The 21,070-nt window shown below is 38.4% G+C and overlaps 1 protein-coding gene across 4 annotated transcripts in view; it reads left to right on the top strand.

The window, feature by feature from the left end:
• Positions 1–8,959: 8,959 nt before the first annotated feature.
• LOC131243661 (uncharacterized) overlaps positions 8,960–21,070 on the top strand; it is a 39,807-nt gene continuing 27,696 nt past the window's right edge. Inside the window, exons 1-2 of one of the 4 annotated variants that reach the window (XM_058243159.1) lie at positions 8,960–9,144; positions 19,818–20,302. In XM_058243159.1, the coding sequence (XP_058099142.1) occupies positions 19,949–20,302 (354 nt within the window). In that variant the 5' untranslated portion in view covers positions 8,960–9,144; positions 19,818–19,948. Of the gene's footprint in view, positions 9,205–19,722; positions 20,303–21,070 lie in introns of all 4 variants that reach the window. The other 3 variants (XM_058243157.1, XM_058243158.1, XM_058243160.1) reach the window with 3 other exon arrangements.

The raw sequence follows: 21,070 nt of genomic DNA, 5'->3' as shown, positions 1-21,070 counted from the left end.
CATTGCACCGCGTCTCACAGCAGAGAAGTCTCTTAAATCTCACCGTGCTTCGTGCGTCCATCTCATTTTCCTGCATCATCCTTCTCCCTCTCTGTCGTTTTCAACCCATTCGCCAGAGAAATGGATGGGTTTACGGCCACATCTTAGACGTAGACGCTGATTCTTGCTTCGTCTTCTTCGCGTACGTGGAAGGTGGGGTGTCCTCATCTTATGGCCATCATTTCATAAACATGATTTATGTTATAGACAAAAATTTCATACCGTATGTTAGGCAGAAGCGAATGAAGGTAATTTTTTCTCTTCCCAACATAGATTCTGGGACAAAAGCCGATCCTTCTTCTAAATGGATCGTATCCCTCCTTTCATTCATAGATACCATTTCTCTCATGTACCCTCCTTTACAAGAGGAGATGCGTACTTTCGTATACACCTCTCTCCTATACCCTATGCAGAGGGTCTATCCGGCGAAAGATTTCAATTCCATTATCTGTCATATCCAGATGTATATGAGGAGAAATCTTATCTGAATAGAATCTTGTTGATGGATTCACCTCATGACTGCTGGGACATGACCACTGCATGTCATACATTGGTCGAATATTCATGATATTCATCTGTCAATGCTTACTCTTTTTCAAGTTCTTACCTATAACAGATGCTTCCATCGCCCAATTCCTTCCACCCAAAAAACCACTGCTCTGTAAACCCATCCATCGCTTTCTTTTCCTGTAGTGTTACGTTGAATGTAGAAGGTAATCCTTCAACCTCAATATGTTACAATGTCTCCATACAGCAAATCGAAACCTGCTGATTGTAGATATTGTTGTCCATAATGCTATGAACAATTCATTGTTCATGATACATCTGTCTGAAAGACTATAAGATCAGATTTCAACTATTTTATTAGCAACTTGTTACATTTTACACGGAATATTGTTGCCAATCTACTTTCATATCGCTTGTTAATTCAGATTAGTATACAGATTTTTCTAACGACCGCTGTTTGCAGAATCCACTGTTTGCATACATACAGATCATCATACTAATCAGTTTATTAACAATGAACAGAGGTGTGTATCTATACTCTGTCTGATCATGTTTAAATTCAATACACGTGTATGAGGCCATCATCCACTTCCTGATATATGTAATTTCCTATCGTTCGACTGTTAAGATTTTTCTAATCACTGACTCATTTCTTTTTACTGTATCATGTGAGATTGCAAAAACTGCTTCCATTTATTTATCCCCAAATTTATATATATCTCATATGTGCCTTTGCTGTTAAGAAGTCGTATGCCAGGTTCTCTTTTTTCATTTAAGTACACTTGTACTCATTGTTATACATATACTCGAGTTATGTCATTTATGTACTAAAATTTACAAAATAACTGAGCATAATAATAGGCGAAGCCTCCATTTGACAAAATGGGGTCTCATTCTGGAAAAATAGCGAAGATCAGTCTTCCAGTAGCGAATGGAATGAAGAGGAAGTAGCTGATGCATTAACCGTTATTGCAGCGCCTACGTGTGTCATTGGCGTTGCTGAATATTACCAGCGATATTGTCTGAAGGCAAAGCCTAGAGATAGTGATATTGAGAGAAATAAATTTATAAATGGAATCATAAAAAAGAGTGATGCTGACTGTTTAGCACAGTTAAGGATGGGTCGGGATAAGTTCTTCGAACTATGCTCTCTACTAAGAGATCGAAATTTACTTTCGGATTCAAGGAGGTGTAGTCTGGAGGAACAAGTGGTATTGTTCCTCCATACAATAGGCCACAATGTAAGAAATCGGGTCATTGGTCACCGCTTTTCCAAGTTTGGTGAGACCGTTAATCGTCATTTCCGAAGGGTTCTTGATGGTGTGATTGGTCTTTATCCTGAATATGTCAAGTTTCTAGGTTTACATACATTGAAAGAAATATTTGATAATCCTATGTGGTTATCATATTTTCAGGTAAAATCAGCAGTGATTTACATATTCGAAATGAATTAATTATGTGCTAATTTGTAAAGAATAACCTAAAAGTCATAACTATATTTCTGTAGAATTGTATTGGGGCACTCGATGAGACTCATATACCTGCACATTTGCCTAAGGAATCAAGTGTCACATTTCGAAATCGGAATGGTTATTTGTCTCAAAATGTACCGCAACTTGTACATTTGATATAAAATTTGTTAATGTGCTTGTGGGTTGGGATGGTTCAGCATCTGATGCTCGTGTTTTGAATGATGCCTTAACTCGTTGACCGGATTGTTTCCTTGTACCTCATGGTAATTAAACACAAATGTGATTTTGTAACAAAAATAATTGTAAAAGGTCAAATGTACAGATTTGTAATACCCATACATTGGTTTGTGTAGGGAAGTACTATGTCGTTGATGCGGGTTATATGCATTCCCCTGGCTCTATGACATCTTATTGAGGTGTCAGATATCATTTGAATGAGTTTCGTACTTGACGAAAGCCTGCAAATAAGAAAGAACTATTCAATTATCGTCACGCATAGCTGCGAAATGTCATTGAACGTTGTTTTGAACTGTTGAAACGATGTTTCCCTATACTCCATGTAGCACCACAATTCAGTTTTAAAACTCAAGTAAAGATTGTTATAGAATGTTGTGTAATACATAACTTCATCCGTGTATGTGGTGAAGACGGATTTACAGAAACCGTTAAGAAAATTACAGACAGTGCTAATGACATATCGCCATCTTTTGTGGACGTAAGTACGATCGAAGAAAATCGGACGTTATTTTGCTTGGCAAATAAAGTCAGAGAAGAGTGGACGAAAAAATGGATGACATTGCATCTAGGATGTGGGCTGATAGTCTGCCTCGGACCTGACAGCGTCATTGACTTCGCCTTCCTTATGTTTAATGTATTATGTTGTTTGTGTAACAGTAAATTGTCTTCTTTTAAATATTGTGTTTGTTTGGTGAGATTTTGAACTGGTTTTTTCTTATTTTATTTTGGATCTGATAGGTACTTTATCGTGCATGGATATTTTATATGACATTAAATTTAATATTGATGGCATGCCGGATTAACAGTAGCTGTCCTAATATATTTCAAGATGCCTTAATCTGCACAGTACATGGTTTCCTTTAATTTGCAAGTAAGTTATTATATTAACTATTTCTATTTCCATTAACTGTTACTAATGCGTAGGTAATATGAATTTCTTAAAAAATGCATACAAAGGAAAAAAGGTGTTTACATGAAATGGGTTCCCCGAGACGTGAGACATGCTTTCCAAAAAAACACGGCATCACCAAGTAGGCTTATTGTAGCCCTAGTAAAAAAAATATGACAACAGGCAGCACAAGTAAACGTTCAGTTAGTAGGAAAAGTGGGCGAATTCAATGGTCTGACCATATGAACAATGCATTAGTTGATGCACTGGTAGAACAAGTAAACCTCGGGAGGAAAAGTGATATGAGATTCAAACCAGAGGCTTATAAGGCCACCATATTATAAATTTCTAATAAATGTGGTGTTGAACTTAAGAAAAAACATATTTCTAACAAATTGCCGATGTTAAAAAGATTATTTTGGGGCATACAAGACATATTGAATGCCTCCGACTTTGGATGGGACAGTGAAAACAAAATGGTGATAGCGATAGACGAAGTTTGGGATGGATATTCACTTCTTGCAGTCTCACTCATTCACCAAAAAGGTGTGTGGCAAATATATTGACAGATACCACGATTTGTCATTCATGTTTGGGAATGACATTTCTCATGGCTGTTTTACGAGCACAGCTTACTCATCACCACTTTCGGGTCACCGACGAAGTAGAAATGAGTTGAATTCTGACTCTAATATAGATGAATATGAGACTGATACAGTTCGCCTCTCTTCAGACTCTGGCGATGGCCACGATAGTGATTCAGCCCCCCATGTCAGTGATGCATCTAATCGGTTTAATAGGGTAAATGCAGCAAACTTAAATAGTTCTGGGGGGGTCAAAGAACACCCATTCTACTGCTACCGGTTGTCCCGTCCAAAAAGGAAAAAACCGAGTGATGTAATCGGCGACCGAATGGGTGAAGTGACTGATGCCGTGAAGTCTCTCACTATTACAATGTCCCAGGGGAAGAAAATGACCCGAGTCTAGAAAATTCTGAGCATACTTGAAGAGGTAGAGGGACTCAGCCCTGAGGATCAACTGCGTGCTGCATGGATGATGTAGGGGTACGTTGTCACTACCGAATTTTTCATGAAGACGGGCCACGAGAGGCGTAAGGAATGGATGCAAAAACTACTTAAACACAGTATTCCGGTTTAAGAAATACATTCCATTTGCTACTTTAGTTTTGAGTTATTGATGAAACTGTTTCACTCTTTTTGCACGTCTTTAAACTTGTTTAAAGTTAAATTTCATGTATAACTGTTATGGTTGGATGAGTTTGGATGTTGTGGGATTTAGTCTAGCCCGTGCTGTTATTCTGACATATAATTTTGGACTTTGTATGTGTTGATGGTCGGACCATCCCAATAGTTCTTTTCATTTAAATATGCTTGTTGTGATAATCCTTTTATTTTACATGACTATAAACAGATTGCAGGAATATGCTGTGATGTCAGCCTCAGAAATGAGGAGCAGATTTCTTCACCTCTCATTCATTGATACGACCTAAAATGTATGTTATAAATATAATGCAGGAACGTGCTGTGATGATTGCAATAGACTTGCAGACCAGATTTGTTCAATTTTGTTCGATTGATATATTGTCCACTATATGGTTCAGACCTTAAATCAGGAACCTGGTGTGATGTCTGCCTCAGATTCATTTTCACTCTATTCAGATTGAATTTATAACTGATTATACTTGTATTTCTTTATTCAGATAACTCATTCATCTCTGAAATTAAAGCTTCTATCCATTACATACTGACAACTCAATCCTATGTGTGCCATCTACCTACTCAACTATTGATAAATATTATGAACAGAGATGATTACTCTTTTATATACTCATATTTGTGGTGTTACAGTCTAACTTCATGTAATCATACTTGGTTAATGAGAGGATACTGCTAATTCTGAAGAGGATGTAAATACATATGCACATCAGGGCGGAATTTGTTTTTCTTTTCATTTGAATATAGAAGGAAAATTTGAGAGGAGATTGTAATTAACATGAATTACTTTTTCAGGTGAGATAAAATGAGGATATTGCATGACCAACATGATTTTCGGAGTTATATATAAGAACCTCAATAAATCTATGGGCACACAATGCACTTCCATTTTGACAACGTGTTTTGTTTGTAGGTTGAAATGAGTAAATACTATGTCGTTTTTTTGGGTAGAATGCCAGAAATATATGACAACTAGGATGATGCTTGAGAATAGGTTGAAAGATTTAGCGGGTCGAGACACCGATCATTCAGAACGCACGGGGAAGCTGTTAGAGAGTGGACCACATTCAAGGTATGAACGTAAATTGCTTACGGAAAATTTTGAAGACAAGTTTAAGAATTATTGTTCGTTTTCGGTGTCATCCATTGTATCTGAGGTGTGATAGTAAGTTAATTACATGTCAATTACATGTCATTAGGCCACTCTGCAGCAACATGGGTTGGGTAACAACGGTGGTGTACGTAATAGGGCGTCTCTAAACATGAAAGTAAGATTGTCGAGAAGAGTTGAAGATGGTTCCGCCTCCGTTCGACCCCCACCAGGCACTAACGAAGATTGAAATAGAGTGTAGGGCTTGGGTGTCTCGAATTCGGACATGTTTCAACATACTGATGATGAAGGAATTATGAATGACATTATGAAAATTATGATTGGAGTCGTGCTTATATACGTAGTAGTTGCATGATTTATTTCATGTTTCTGATGTATGAAGAAAGCTGAGGACTTGCTTCGTCATTATCTTTATGAGATTGTCTTTCTTTTCCTTTTGTGACACCCTCTAAACTCTCCCCCCCCCCTCTCTCTCTATATATATATATGTCTTCTTTTTTTTTTGTTTTTTAAAGCATACGACTATTTCGTAATGTAATCTATATTTATCGTATTGTATGTGCTGCGTTACCTGTATAACTGTGATTTATTTGCTTCACTTAGTAATCGGATTTGTTTATTTTACTATCGTTCCCAATCGACCATTGATGCATGCGAAGCTACTGCCCACTTTGTAGCTTTGGATTTCTAATTTGTTTTAATGACATCTGAGGTGTTGAAAACGTTGGCCTTATTTTGGAGATGATGTTGTGACGAAATCTGAACAGTGGATTGACTCATACTATATGTTAATCTATATACGTTGATTGACGGTTTAGATGAAATCCATATATCGTGATGGGGCTCACATAGACATGACTTGGTGCTGAATGATGTAATGAATGTAAGTGGTGAAGACAAGGTCCACATAGAAGATTTCCAATCCAAACATTGACCATGCATACATCCCCTGAATACATATGCAAAGCCAGTCCGTCTCAAACAACTGGATCGAACTTGGAAAGGACACTCGATACAGTGTACATCCTCCGTTGTACATTTGCTGTATTGTATTTACAATGCAATACAATCTTATACGCGAATCCAAACAGACCTTTAATGGTTCATTCAACATTGTTTCTTATAATGTGGTCCATTTGAGATTGGGATATACCTCATTTTTGGCCTAATACCGTAAAATGATTTTTTTTTTTTAAATAGATGAATGGAATGGATGAAACACATACATGTGATGGCCCGCATAGTACCGAATGGCTGGTGGCAGGGGAGTAGCCAATCCATTTCCTCAAACTACCATCGAAATGAAAAATACTCTAAGGTTGAAATTCAATAAGAATGTTGATTAATCAAAGGTTAGGATCCTTCGGTTAGTCAGCCTCGGGATTATACAGTAAGTCCCTGATCTGGACGGTTTCATTTGAAACACGTGGCATTTTCCCTGTGCAAGCAGAACGATCATAGTCGGCAAGAGTACGAATATCCCCGATTATACCCGGTTCGGATCGTGGTCCACATGCCGACAGCTAGGGCGTCTCCATCTCGTGATTACACTTTTGAAACCTACGTACGTGGTGTCGTCACGTGCTGGGTCCGGATCGCAATCGTGTCTATTCTCTAACACCCGTTTTACGCACCGCGTACAACACACAAGCTACGTGGGGCCCATCAAGTTGTGATGTATGAAATCTGATCCATCCATCAGTTGAGAAACATTATTTTCACTGTAGATCCAAGATCTTAGGTGGATAGAACACGAAGATGGGATACAACATCTGGAAAAATTTTAAATTGCGACTAAAACCTCTAAGTTTATACAGTGTGGCCCGCCTGAGTGTTGGATCAGGACGAATTTTGATTTTTCATTTATAATGGTGTGGTACACACGATTAACGGGTTTGATGAAATATGCACACAAGGGACCCCCCACACTCAAAAATATGGTTGTTGTCTCGTGCCAATTACTTCCCATTGGTTTGACTCGCCTGAGCTGCATATCTAAGTTAATTTTGACAGAGGGACTTAGTATCGAGGCTCTCACATGATGAACGGACTGGATTTGAAAATGACAGCATGGTGGGCCTAGACAGCTTTATTGGCGTACGCGCTGGTGTACACGCACAGGATTTCGCTCCGGACCGGAATCCTCAGCGAGTCAGCGACAGTAAAACGCCCGTTCGCACAACGCATAAAATAAACGGTGGGATTCAATTTTTGATTTGCCGTACATTGAATAGATATACACGCCATCATTTGAAATTATTGAGAATAACATATGTGTTATATCTAGACTGTTCATCTGTTTTGTAAACTCATTTTATTACATGGGTTTAAAAAATGAGAAAGATCCAAAACTTATGTGGCCCGAGATAAGTTTTCAAACGGTAAGTGTTCAATCCCCATTATTTTTTGTTGTGGGTCCACTTGAACTTTAGATCTACCTATTTTTTGGCTCATGCTCTAAAATGATCTCGAAAAATGGGTGAACGGTGTAGATATAGCTCACACATCATGGTGAGACCTGCACAACTTGCTAACATCGATAGCAATGAGCACGGGAGCAAATGTACTTCGAAGCATTTTCATTATTTCCAAACATTGAATGAAATTGCCGCTACGGACCAAATGAAGTTCCATCCCACCTAATCACATATAATATCATGCGCCAAACCCCCTCGGGTAGTTGGATATTTCTGTGCTCGGGGCGGTGTGGGGTCCAAAGAAACGTGCCTCATAAATCCACTCCGTACGTATATTTTTTAAAGATGACAGTAGGAACTGATTATAAAAATCAGTACGATCTAAAAGTTAGGTGGGCCACACCAACAAAACAGTGGGAACAACAATGACCACTAATGAAACCTTCCTGGAGCTGACTATGATCTTTATATTCCATCCAAACCGTTCATAGAATTACTACCACTCAGATAAACTGTAGAAAAAATTATCATCCTGACACAAAAAATCTGTCACTGCAAGCATACGATGGTCATTGTTTCGTGTGTTATGGCCCACATGGGTTTTGGATCTGCCTAATTGTTAAAATCCTGTCCTATCGTGGTCTTTAAATCATACGGACGGAGTGGATTTTTTGCAGACATCTCTGTGGGCCCCACACAGCCCCGGGCACAGAGATATCTCTGTGCCTGGGATCACAGGCAATCAGCTCCCAGAAAATTGCCGTGACTCTTCAATGTACACCTGATATGTACGGGAATCCAGACCGTCAGGTACATGTACGGCGATCCAATTCATACCCTATTAATTGGACGGTAAACATTGCTTGATCATAGTAATTGCAGATAAAGGATACAATGGGACCCACAAATTTTATAACTAGACAGTGCAAGAACTTTTTTAACGGTGCAAAGCTAACGTGGACGGTAGAATGTGACGAGTGGTCAAGATGCCACACACGTGTGCCACTCACGGCGGGGACGGTCTCTTTCGTCTCACCTCCCGCCAATCCCTTCCCGACTTCTTCTCTCTCCAGTCTTCAGTACAGATGGAAAAAGGACCGCTTGAGCGGCAAAATCCCACGCGAACCCTACTTTCTACAGGCAGACACACCATTTCTCCTCCTTTTTCTTCGTATTAAAGCGGATCGAGAAAAGACCGAAGACTTTTAAAAAGATGATTTCTAGGGTTTCGTCCGAGGTATGTAGAAAATTCAGATTCTCTCGACATCGTGAATTTCGATCCGATCCTCTTAACAACGTAGAATTCGATCTCTTGAATATCATTTTCTTTATCCTTTGCATTTGATTTTTTGGTCTCTTGCAATCTCGCCTCACATACAAAAGGCAATGCCCTATTAAAATCTTGATTCGATTTTTTTTGGTTTTTTTCTTTTTTCTTTTTTGGGTGATCTACAGGAATTTGGATTTCTTTAGATCTTGGTATTTGAAAAGATAGCAGAGAGTTTATGACTATTTGTTTCTGTGGGGAGTGTTCTTTCAAACCACTAACATTATATATCAATCCCTACATCGGTAATTTGGTTGTATTTGTTATTTGTGTGAGCGGCTACAACATCAAATTAGCTCCTTATATGGTTTGAACAAGCAGTTTTGGGGGGTGGGAGTATGAATTCCAAATTCTTCTGTGTTTGAGCAGATGCGTCTTTCTTTAATTTGTGTTTGGTTCTAATTTCTAAACATTTGGGACACGTTTGGATTTCTGCCAAATCGCAAATAATTCATCTCATCTTAGTTAGGATCTGATTTAATCTGTGTCTGGAATGGTGTACTTCTTTTCAAATTTGTAACCAAAGAAGGCTCTTTAAAAAAAAATAAAAATAAAATTATAATTTCTGCCATGAACCATGAGCGCCATATATCAAGTAGGATCTGAAATGCTGCCACTCTTGGGTGGAAATGTCTGCTCTGCTAGATGTGGCCATTAAGCTGTAGGGAGCAGTTTGAAAGTTCTTCTTCTAGTGGTGGATGGAATGCTCTCTGCGCAAATCACAATTGGGAGAAGAAAGGGATGGTCCTTTCTTATCTCAGCTGAGATTTGCATGGATTGCTGCGGATTTTTAATTTTTTTTTTTTTTTTTTCATTTTCCATGGTCAATAGGATCCACTCAACTCAAAAGCAATCCTGATTTGTCTTGCTTTTGTTTCTTTAATAAAAATGTGTTTATATTTGAAAATAAACTGGCTTGATTTTGTGGTACTTTCATATGTGCTTTGGATGTCCACCCAAAAAAAAAAAAACAAAAACATTTGATTGTAATAGAACTGAAGTTTTATCAATGGAGATATATGGAGAATAAGGGGGAAAATGAAGAAGAAAAGGGAAAAGAAGTCAGTCTTTTCAAGTGAATCGGTCCTCCAAAGCATATTGGCAGATTTTCATTGCTTATTCCAAGCCATACGGCATCTCCATTTTGTAGAGGGAAAAAGGACCAAAATAGAAAAAATAAATAGAACTGCAATGAATCTGTGGTAGGCTCCTGGATTGCATGCTTTTAGATAGTAACATTCCTCTCCCCTAAATTTTAATCTTGTCCTCAAGGTGGACTAGCAATGAACTCCGAGAACTTCTCTTGCAGAGTGAAAAGATTCCCAAGTAGCATCCTCAATTGGAGAATTCTCCCACTGCACCAGGGACCTCAGTCACTGCTGGTTATGTCGCTTAACGAACTGTCAATCCAAGATAGCATGCAACTGAATTTTAATTTCAACATTTGAAGAAATGTGGGCCAATTGGCTTTGAGTGATGACATGATCAACCCCCCCTCTTTAAAGGTATGAAACATGGAAGTCTGGGTGTATCTTTGATCCAAATCGAAGATCTAGCCAATAAGCAACATGTCCTATTTGTTCAATCACTTTATAAGACCCATTAAAACGTGGAGAGAGTTTCATTGAAGCACTGACATTAATGATAGTTGTGTATAGGGCTTAGGTGTCCGTGGTTTATTTGCTTATTGCTTCATCCTGGACTAAGCACCTTGTAGATGATTCTTAAGAAGTTGAAGAGCACAGTTTCTGTCTCGTAAATCACAATCTACTTTATGCACCTTTGAAGACCCATAAGAGTAGGAGGTGACGAGAGGAGGTGGGGTCTTGTACATGACCTCAAATGGTGTTCGTTTAGTAGTCAAATGGTAAGTGGCGTTATACCACCATTCTACCCATGGGAGCTAATGAACCCACTATTTTGCTCGATCACCTGTGAAGCAACGTAGATAGTCTTTTAAGTGTTGATTAACCATCTTAGTTTGACCGTCAATCTGAGGGTGGCATTATATGCTCATGTTCTGTTGGGTTCCCTGTAGCTGAAAAAGTTCATTCCGAAAGTGGCTGGTAAAATGGGGTCTTGATCATTGCCAATGGACATTGACATTCCATGCAACTTGAAAATGTTATCAATGTAGAGCTGAGCAACGGTAGATGAAGTATATGGAGGGGATAGGGAAAAAATGGGCGTACTTTGTGAGGCAATCTATGACTACAAATATTGCCTTTTCTTTTCCCCTTTTGATAGAGGTAATCCATCCACACAATCCATAGAGATATCTGACCATATCCATTGATTGCAGTATCGATAACATCGGCCGTTATTATCAATATCGCACACTGGCGATACGAAACACTTATTTAGTGTCCGTTTTCCTTGATATTGCTAAAAATATCGCAATGTATCTCTTCGGATCATAATGTATCACAAATATCGTGCGATATCGTGATATATCGCACTTTTCTCTGTTGATATTTTCCTTGGTACTGTTGATACCCAATGATATCGATAGAAAGTATCGACAACACCGGGGAGTTTATGGTTAAGTGAAAAAAACCTTAAAATTTGATTTTTTTCTCATTTTTTTTTCCGATTCTTTTCTCCTTTAATCACATTTAAGGTGGATTTTGGTCCTTCCTTTTCAATCTTTTGGGAGAAAAACAAAGATTCGAAGCCAGAATCAAGTTTTTTTTTTTGTGTGGATTTGAGGCCCGTTTTCATTTGGTGAGTGTTTTTGCATTTTGATCTTCTTCTTCTTCTTCTTCTTTTTTTTTGGTTTAAATCATACAAAATCAGTGCCAAATGGTTAGAAATGCTTGATTCTTCATATTTTTCATGTAAAATCAAGGATTTGATCGTTAGGTTTCAGATTTGAGGATAGGTGGTTCAAATTGGAGAAAATTTCGGAAATTTCAAAAATTATGCAATTTCTCCCAAATTGGTTGCAATATCACGAAATCAAACATGGATAAAGCCCGATCTACTAATTCATGTAGTTTTGATGATTTTTCGGAAAAAAAGTATTTTTTGATTTTTTTTTTTCGAGATTCCACATCCATCAGCTGGCAATTGGGCCCAATTTCAGAGTATGTAGGAGTGTTTGATGAGATCATCATCACATACATTCTAATTTAGAGATTTGAGGGCAGGTGGTCCGATTTGGAGGAAATTAGAAAAAATTCAAAATTTCTGCCCGCAATATCTCTCAAATTGGTTGCAATCTTATTGTCCAAACACGAAATCAAACATGTATGAGGCCTGATCTACTTATAGGAGTAAACATTGAATATACTTGCTTCTGTCCAGTCAGACAACGCACAACTTAGGACCCTATACAAAGGAAACCTGTAATGTGCACTTGTTTTTTGTGACATTATGATTAAAAGTTTGTATTAATGTCTTTTTTAACAGTTCCTAAAGTTTCATTGAAAAATTCGACCAATTTTCCAATGTTTCCCCATGTTTTTCCAAAAAGTCCAATAAATTCCCTGATATGATTGATATATCCTATGCGATAACCGGTACGTATTCATATCCCAAGGGTGTGATACGTAACGCGATAACAATACGGTAAACATTGACCATATATTTGTTGGGATAGGCAATGGCTGAAGGAGGTCTAGGCTTTTCATCTCACCCTTGTTTCTTTGATAAACTTCACATTCTTCTATGAACCGCTTGATTGCCTTCATCATTCCCTTCCAACAGAAGGCGCGTGTGATACGCTTATATGCGCGAAGGAATCCTGAATGACCCGTTGAGGAAATCCACGAACTCATGAAGTGTCTTTGGGCTTCGAGTAGAGTTAGCCATCAATATAACTTTTCCTTTATACCTGAGGTCCAGTGTAACATAATGCAGTGCAACATTTGGATCTTGCTTTAGTCTTTGAATAAGGGTTTTTGTTGCTGGATCACTGGATCATTACTTAGGCATAGATATCGCTATAAGTGCTGCATTTTCTGGCATTCGTGATAGTGCATCATTCACCACATTCTTTGTCCCCTTCTTGTAGACAATTTCCTCTCAGAAGCTTAGAGACTTTTTTTTTTTTTTTCTTTTTTTGAGAATTGATAATTTTATTGAAAAAGGGCTGAAGCCATGAAAAAACATAACAAGAAAAAGAAAGCTAACAACAAACAACCCCCATCAATCCTGAGGAGAGACTAGGATAGTAGCTGAATGCGCTCATTCCACCACAAGAAACTTAGCTCTAAAAAACACTTCCGTATCCTACCTCATCCGATTCCTATACAACGATCGTTCCTCTCGAGCCAAAGAGCCCAAAGACTTGCCAAAAGAGGGATGCCAAATTTCCTCCCAATCTTCCCTATAGATGAAATTATGCTGCTCTATGGATGGAATTCTTTGCTTTATAATATCTTTTGGGCTCTTTTGGTTCGTCCTTATTTGAAAATAACAACCAATAAGATAAGGCCTTCATTTTGTAATTGCATGGACAATTGCCAAAATCTCCTCGTCAAATACTAACATAACTTGGTGTTTTTGGACAATACCTTGCTTGTAAAGTTCAAAGGTCGGCCTTCCTGCATTAACATCCTACCAATGTCCACATTGGATGCATCTCATTTTATCATGAACAACTTATGGAAGTTGGGAAAGGCAAGAACTGATGTGGTTGACATTGCTGTCTTCAGGTTTGAGAACACTATATCAACATTCGGGCTCCATTCGAAGGTGTCCTTTCGTAATAATGCTGTTAAGGGACCACTAATTTTGCCATTGTTCCCCTTATGACCAATGTTTTAAATATCGTTATCGCATAATGTATCGCACCCTTGGTATACAGATACATATCGGTTATCGCATGGGATATATCAGTTGTATCGTTGTTGTTGAAAACATGGGAACATCAGGAAATTGGTCGATTTTTTCAAGGAAACTTCAAGGATTGTTGAAAAAGACTAATACACACTTAGAAATCAAAACATTACAAAAAAAAAGTTCACATAATAGGGGTTTCCTTTGTATGGGGTCCTAATACATGCACTGTCCTACTGAACTGATGCAAGTATATTTAAAGTCTATTCATATAATTTATAAACATAAGAAGACATGTATGAAAACACAAGCAATACATTCAAAAGCAAAAGAAAAATCACTAGATCAGGTTACATGCTTGATTTTGTGCTTGGATACAAAGATTGCAACTGATTTGCGAGAAATTGAAAATTTTCGATTTTTCCCAATTTTCTGCAACTTGCCTCATTTCCCCCAAATCTCGAAATCGAAGCTCCAAATCCATGATTTTTCATGGAAAACATGAAGAATCATGGATTTGTAACCATTTGACATGGATTTAACATGATTTACAACAAAGGATATAAAATCGAAAATGCTCATTGGATCAAATAGGTGAGATATATCGGCACTACTTATGCATTTCGTATTGCACAAGTGGGATACAAGATATATCGTGGGATATATTGGCCGATATTGTCGATATTTAAAACATTGCTTATGACTTTTGATAGTAGCTTGTCAGTCCAAGAAAACGTTGCAATGCCTCAATTGTTTTAGGTGCAGGCCATTCAACAATAGCCTTAATTTTTGATGAATCAACAGTGACTTCATCCTTAGAAACGATCACGATATGACCAAAGTACTCCATTTTAGTTCACCCAAAAGTCCACCTAGATTTTTTGATAAACAAGGAATGCTCTTGTAGGAGGATAAGAGAAATCCACAAATGTTGTAGATGATCCAACAAAGAGGAACTAAATATAATGATGTCATAAAAAATACTAAAGTAAACTTACAAAGATATGGTTGAAAAATATCATTTATCAAACTCTGGATTTAAAAAAAAATATTATTTATGAAAAGTAGTTGAATTTTATTAAGCAAAGCGCTGTGATGGTGTAAAGGCTACAATGTGAGCAAAAGGAGCTACAGTTTAAAAAAGAAAGAAAAAATTACAATCTACCAATGCCTTAATGCAAGCGATCCATTTCTTTCCCCCACAGAACCCACATACCGGCTAGTAATGCTAATCTCCAACACACATTTCTGTCCTTCCGTAACATGACACCATGCCAAGCGAAGAAGAAGTCCTCTACTAATTCTGGCATTACTCATGAAGCGTTGAAATACTTAATAATGTGCTCCGCATTTTTTGAGCTTCATAGCAATGCATGAATAGGTGGTCAATTGTTTATACATCCTCCATGCACATGACACAAATATTGGGTAGCACCATCAACCTTTTCTACAGGCTATCCACCCTCAGAACCCTCTTTCTGCCAACAAGCCAAGCAAACCTGCTACTTTTGGCGGGGCCCCATAGGACCAAACAAAGGAAGAACAAGCGCGGCTCATCCCTGTTGTCGTAGGGCGGATCGGATCGAAAATTTCTTGGATTTTTCCGCCTTCCATTGCATTTTGTCTTGCATTTCCAATGCTGGGGAGCAACTTTGGAGGATCCCTTGAAGCTTCATGAGTTTCTCAATTTCCTTATTGAACATATTTCTTCAACATGGGGGAGACCAAATGATCCTGCTGCAACTATAGAGAAACATCGGGAATGTTACATTCTGGCGATAATTTTGCTAGCTGCAGGAACATCTCCCCAAGTGGCTTTCCCCTAGCCACACATCCTCTGAAAACTGAATCTTTTCTCCATTGCCAACTGCAAATTTGATTGTTTGTTGAATGTACTTTTTATGCTCGAAACCGCCTAGATGTATGGTGATCTATTTAGAGATGAGCTCCTGATCCACCAGCCTCCATCTTGGCTTCCATATTTGCTAGCAATCACCTTTCTCCACAAATATTCTTTTTCCACCCCAAACCTCCACAACCTTTTTCCCATCAAAGCCTGGTTGACTGACCCCAAATCTGGAATGTTGACGCGTTGGTTAAACCAAATGGCATCACCCAAAATTCATAGTGGCCATCATGGGTTCTGAAGGTAGTTTTAGGAATATCAACTTCATGACCACAAAGATGATGTTATTTGAGCCTAGACTAGCTTGGAAAAATATTGGGCACCTCCAAGCTCATCAAGTAGTTAGTCAACAACTGGGATCGGGTACTTGTCCTTGACAATTATTTCGTTCTAAAAAATGCACACGTAGTCGCTAGCTTCCTTTTTTTTTTTTTTGGCGAATTAAGAGGACCATGGAGGAGTGTGGGCTGACACTTGGCCAAATAATTCCCGTCCCGAGCATCTCACTTTCTCAATTTCGGGCATATGAATGTAAGGATAATGATAAGGTTTGACATTCACAGGCTCGCTTCCTGGAAGTAGAGGCATCAATGGTCATGAGAGCACTAAGGTGAGAATCCTTTAAGCTCATCAAAAACATCTGAAAATTCCAAGAGCATATCAATATCCACAAATTTGGCAGAAGAGAGTTCCGGTTTCTCCATCGTCCTTCACTGTACTAGGAAAACTTCTTGTTCCTTCCGTAACTATCATTCCATATGATGATATGTGGTTGAGTTACCTTCACCCTTACCTTTATCGTTACCTCCTTTCCATTCATCGAGAAATGCATACTGAGGTTTGTAAATTTCTAATTGATATCTCCCAGAGTGCGGAGCCACTGGGCCTCCAGAACTGTATACATTCATCCAATGACAGTAAAAACAGGTCGGTGGTGACTGGTGAGTTCATGATCTTGCATAAGAATTTTTGAACCAGGACATTTCCTAGTTTTAGTTAAGCATCTTTCATATGCTACCTTTATTTTGAATTCATTCGTACGTTTCATCAGACAAGCAAGCCACTTGGCCGAAGTTTGAATCCAGAAGGTTGTCAGTACTTCCTGAATCAATCAAGATTGTTACGAGCTGTCGCAGTGTCGCTTGATGTAGCCTTTAACTTGCATGGTTTGGGGGACGGAATAACCTGCTAGGGCATGAACAGAAATTGCCTGTGTCATTATTAACTTCAGGGATATTATTTGTATCCATACCTTCATGATCATGATCATGAAGATCATTATCCACTTCCTTTGATTTGTTGGGTCTCAACAGGTTCAATGAGAAACAACCTTTTTTGCTTGCATCGGCGTCCCTTCTACTGCATTTTATTGCAGCGCCAACAAAGCCCACAAGATGATCATTTATTAATAGGACTCTAGGACAGAAGTTGTTTGCTGAATATTGGAAAGTTATCCATGCACATTTTTGTAAATGGAGGGGCCAGAATGAACCATCAACCCATCAACAAACTCCTCCCAAGTTGGAATCTCATGGGTTCACTCAAACCAATTATACTATTGGATAGCATTTCCTTTGAGATCAATGGAGGCAATCTTGACCCTAAGGTCATATGTTGTGCATAGAAACAAAAAAATTGTTTGGCCCGTGAGATCCAACCAATTGGATCACCACCTTCCCATAGTGGAAATTCTATTTTCATGCATGGAAAATCCTGACCATGATTATTGGGACGATTACCATGGGAATTTCCTGCAACTCGTCCGAGCTGCTCATTATGATTATTAGCTATTGCTGCATCTTGTCGGTCAAAGGGTTTAGGGACTCCACTCAATGCTATTCGTTGAGAAAGTTCCCTAAAGGTGTGAGTGATCATTAAGGTATCCCAAAATGGCTGTTACATTACAATAATGGTGGTAACCATTATGCATTATGAATTATGGGGTCGTAAAAATTGACCCGTAATGGCCCCATAATGATCATGTGACAGCCCGTTTAAAAAAAATTATTATTATTATTATTATTATTATTTAAAGAAGAAGCCACAATGGCTGTTAGCCTATCTTGTAACGGTAACGACGGTGGCTGTTACGACCATCGTTACTGTTATGGAATACCTTGGCGATCGTACCTTGAAGAGACTCCCTGAGTTCTTTAATTTTCGGATCAAACCTTGCCTCCAACTGTGACTTGTTAGTGCGTTCACCGGTGGTATGTTGATTCTGGTTTAAGGAGCCATGATTGTTGATGAGGCGTAAGAATCTACGTCTCTGAAGCCAAGTTTATCTTTTTGGAAAAGGGTGAGGCATAAATCAGAACCTTCCCCGCAGAAGCGAGTTCGATTCCCCTCCCCATGCTTAACCGATGCACGTGGTTTGCTGGTGATTGCGTGCAACCGCAGGGATTAGTCTCACCTTAAAAAGTGGTTTGCGGGTGATTGCGTGCATCCGCAGGGATTGGTCTCACCTTAAAAAGGGGCAGGGACACCCTGCCATTATAAAAATAAATAAATAAATAAAATCAGAAACTTTCATACCAAGTTAATGGAATTGAAGTTCTATCAATGGAGATTTATGGAGAATAGGGGGAAACAAAGAAGAAGATAAGGAAAAAGAAGTCGATCTCTTCGAGGGGGATTGGTCCTCCAAAACCTATTGGCAGATTTTCGTTGCGTATTCCAAGCCACATGGCATCTACAATTTATTGAGGGCAAACAAACAAAAATAGGAAAAATAGATAGAAATGGCAATGAATCTGTGATAGGCTCCCGGATTGCATGCTCTCAGATTGACTTGAGCTATGGGCTCCCTTTATTAGGAAAGTAATAAAAATGAAAATAAAGAAAGATTCGTTTTTCATCCAATTGTTCTTTTGTTGGATGTCCACTGATTGGATGTTTGTTCGTTTTGCCATGTGTTCGGGGTGGGAAGTGCAGACCTCAGGACATAACCTTGAAACTATTCAACAAACTACAACTTTTCACCCTCACGAAGAGCCTATTAAGGCTTTCCCCACCATCATGAACAGGAAAGGAGATAGCATACTCAGCCCCTTTGAGCTACAAAGGAATCCCAACAGTATGCGCTAAATTAAAATAGAGAAAGAGGTCCAAAGGGTGCACTCTTTAATTCATGTGATTCCTCTCTCTCTCTCCCTCTCTCTCTCTAAAACCCTTGTCAAGAGCAAATAACAAAATCCTATTCCACATTAAACCTTCTCTATATTAATTTGTCAAAGTATGCCCACTTTCCCATCTACTTCTATCACATGCATAGACTCATTTTCAATAAGAACCCTATCTAGGATTTTTAAGGCTTTTATGAAAGCACCTTGAAAAGGAGAAATGATGAAAGACGTGACTTATCTTAACCAAAAAGAACTGCACATGGATTTTTCTAGTTTCCTTTAAAGTAATTATTTTTGTAGGGTCTGTTTGGAGTGAGAGATCCTTGTGTTATTTGTTCTGGAAACTAGTGGACCCTGTCAAGAACTCAGCTTTTGTTTGTAGTCTAGCGGGTGCACCCCTCACACTGGAACTAAGATCTAGAAGAGTCAAGAAATTCACCTCAACATTGGATTCTCTATGAGTTGGTGAAAAGTGACCTTAAAATTTCGTATTTACATTGAAAATGTTGCTAGTGGAATCTTCTAATCTCCATTTATTTTTTAATTTGAAGTTTGTTCATGCAATCAGAAAAATTTTCAGTTGCTGTGATCTTGACAAAGGATATATATATATATATTCTAATATTAAATGCGGCAATATAGGATTCATACTAACATTATCATTTGTCCTTGCAGCATTAGTTTCACACTAGCTTTGTCTGAGGTCACATTTTAACTGGGTCTTTGAATTGGAGATATTCTACATTTCTGATAATATCTGGTAATTCCAGATGTACATCACTACTACATAATTTGCATCAGGAGATGAAATGGTGACTTCAAGTTTGGTATCTGGTCTTTTGAAGTTTGACATGTTTACATGATTGAGAATGTGAAGTTGGAGCTATATTGATTGATTCCAATGGGAGATTCTTTGCATAGGTCTGGGTCCAGCAAAAGTTTGTACGTGGCAAGCATTGATACCAGTAAAAAGTCATCCAGACAATGTTTAGTTGCTTCTGCTCCAAAGATCTTTTCACTGAAGACTTTTAATGGTATGTTTCCTCGGAGGAATGCTAAATTGGGAGGAGGTTCTACTGAGCAGATGGTATTCTTTTTACTTAAAGTTGTCTCTCTGGAGATGGTGCGAAGGTTCTCCAGGGCAAGGTGTCCATCTATATGGCGGGGTCTTCAGGCATTGCATCTCCTTTGCTATCCACCATTTAAATGGTTACAAAGATGGACACCTCTCAGGATTTTGATAAATGGCATGCAGGTTGGTTGATTCATTTAAATATGTATAAATGTTGAGGTGAATGTATTCATATTCCTCGTTTTATCGATAAGAAAAATATAGTGGGTTATTCTCTGCAAGAGGTGCTATTATGAGGTGGTATTATGGTGTTTCTAGTTCTAAAGTTCTGGGAATTAGTTCAACATATCTATTTAATTGTTTCCTCTCTTATTGGTAGTAGTAAGTTACATAATGTGTTTCTTGAAAGCTTACCTCTTTTGGTGGTGATGCTCAATAAGCTTGAGGTGATGATTTGCATAACATGGATGACTTCGGTTGGTTATACACTTATACTTCAGTGATTTCTATGAACTCCTTGTATTGCTTAAACTTTCGAAAGTGAGAAAATTGTTCTATTGCTTGCTGGTCATGGTTTACCTGGTAAGCCATGTAAGTTTTCCAACGTACTCCTGTATCACTGTTTTCCAATTGTCAGACAGTCATATGCTAACTGAAATTTTGAGTGCATATAGTTAATGGAATCTGAGTGGTTGACTATCGATGATTCTTATCAGCTTTGTAAAGGATGCAGGCTTTCTTAAAGCTAAACTGTAAGAGAACATGACACACCGGAAGGTGCAAAGTGGATCAAAGATCGAAGGCAAAACATGCGCCTTCTATAAACCATGGTTTTAAATATCATCCAATATGGCATGGTATCATTCAAGTTGTATCGGTTTTGTTGGTGCCTGATGCGCGCCTAGTACCCTGTACATAGAAAGGGCAGAATCTGTCCTGACTTGGTCCGAC

Source organism: Magnolia sinica, chromosome 4, assembly GCF_029962835.1.
Source record: "Magnolia sinica isolate HGM2019 chromosome 4, MsV1, whole genome shotgun sequence".
NCBI lineage: Eukaryota > Viridiplantae > Streptophyta > Magnoliopsida > Magnoliales > Magnoliaceae > Magnolia > Magnolia sinica.
Note: the sequence above shows the minus strand (reverse complement) of the source record. Positions and strands in the feature narration are given on the sequence as shown.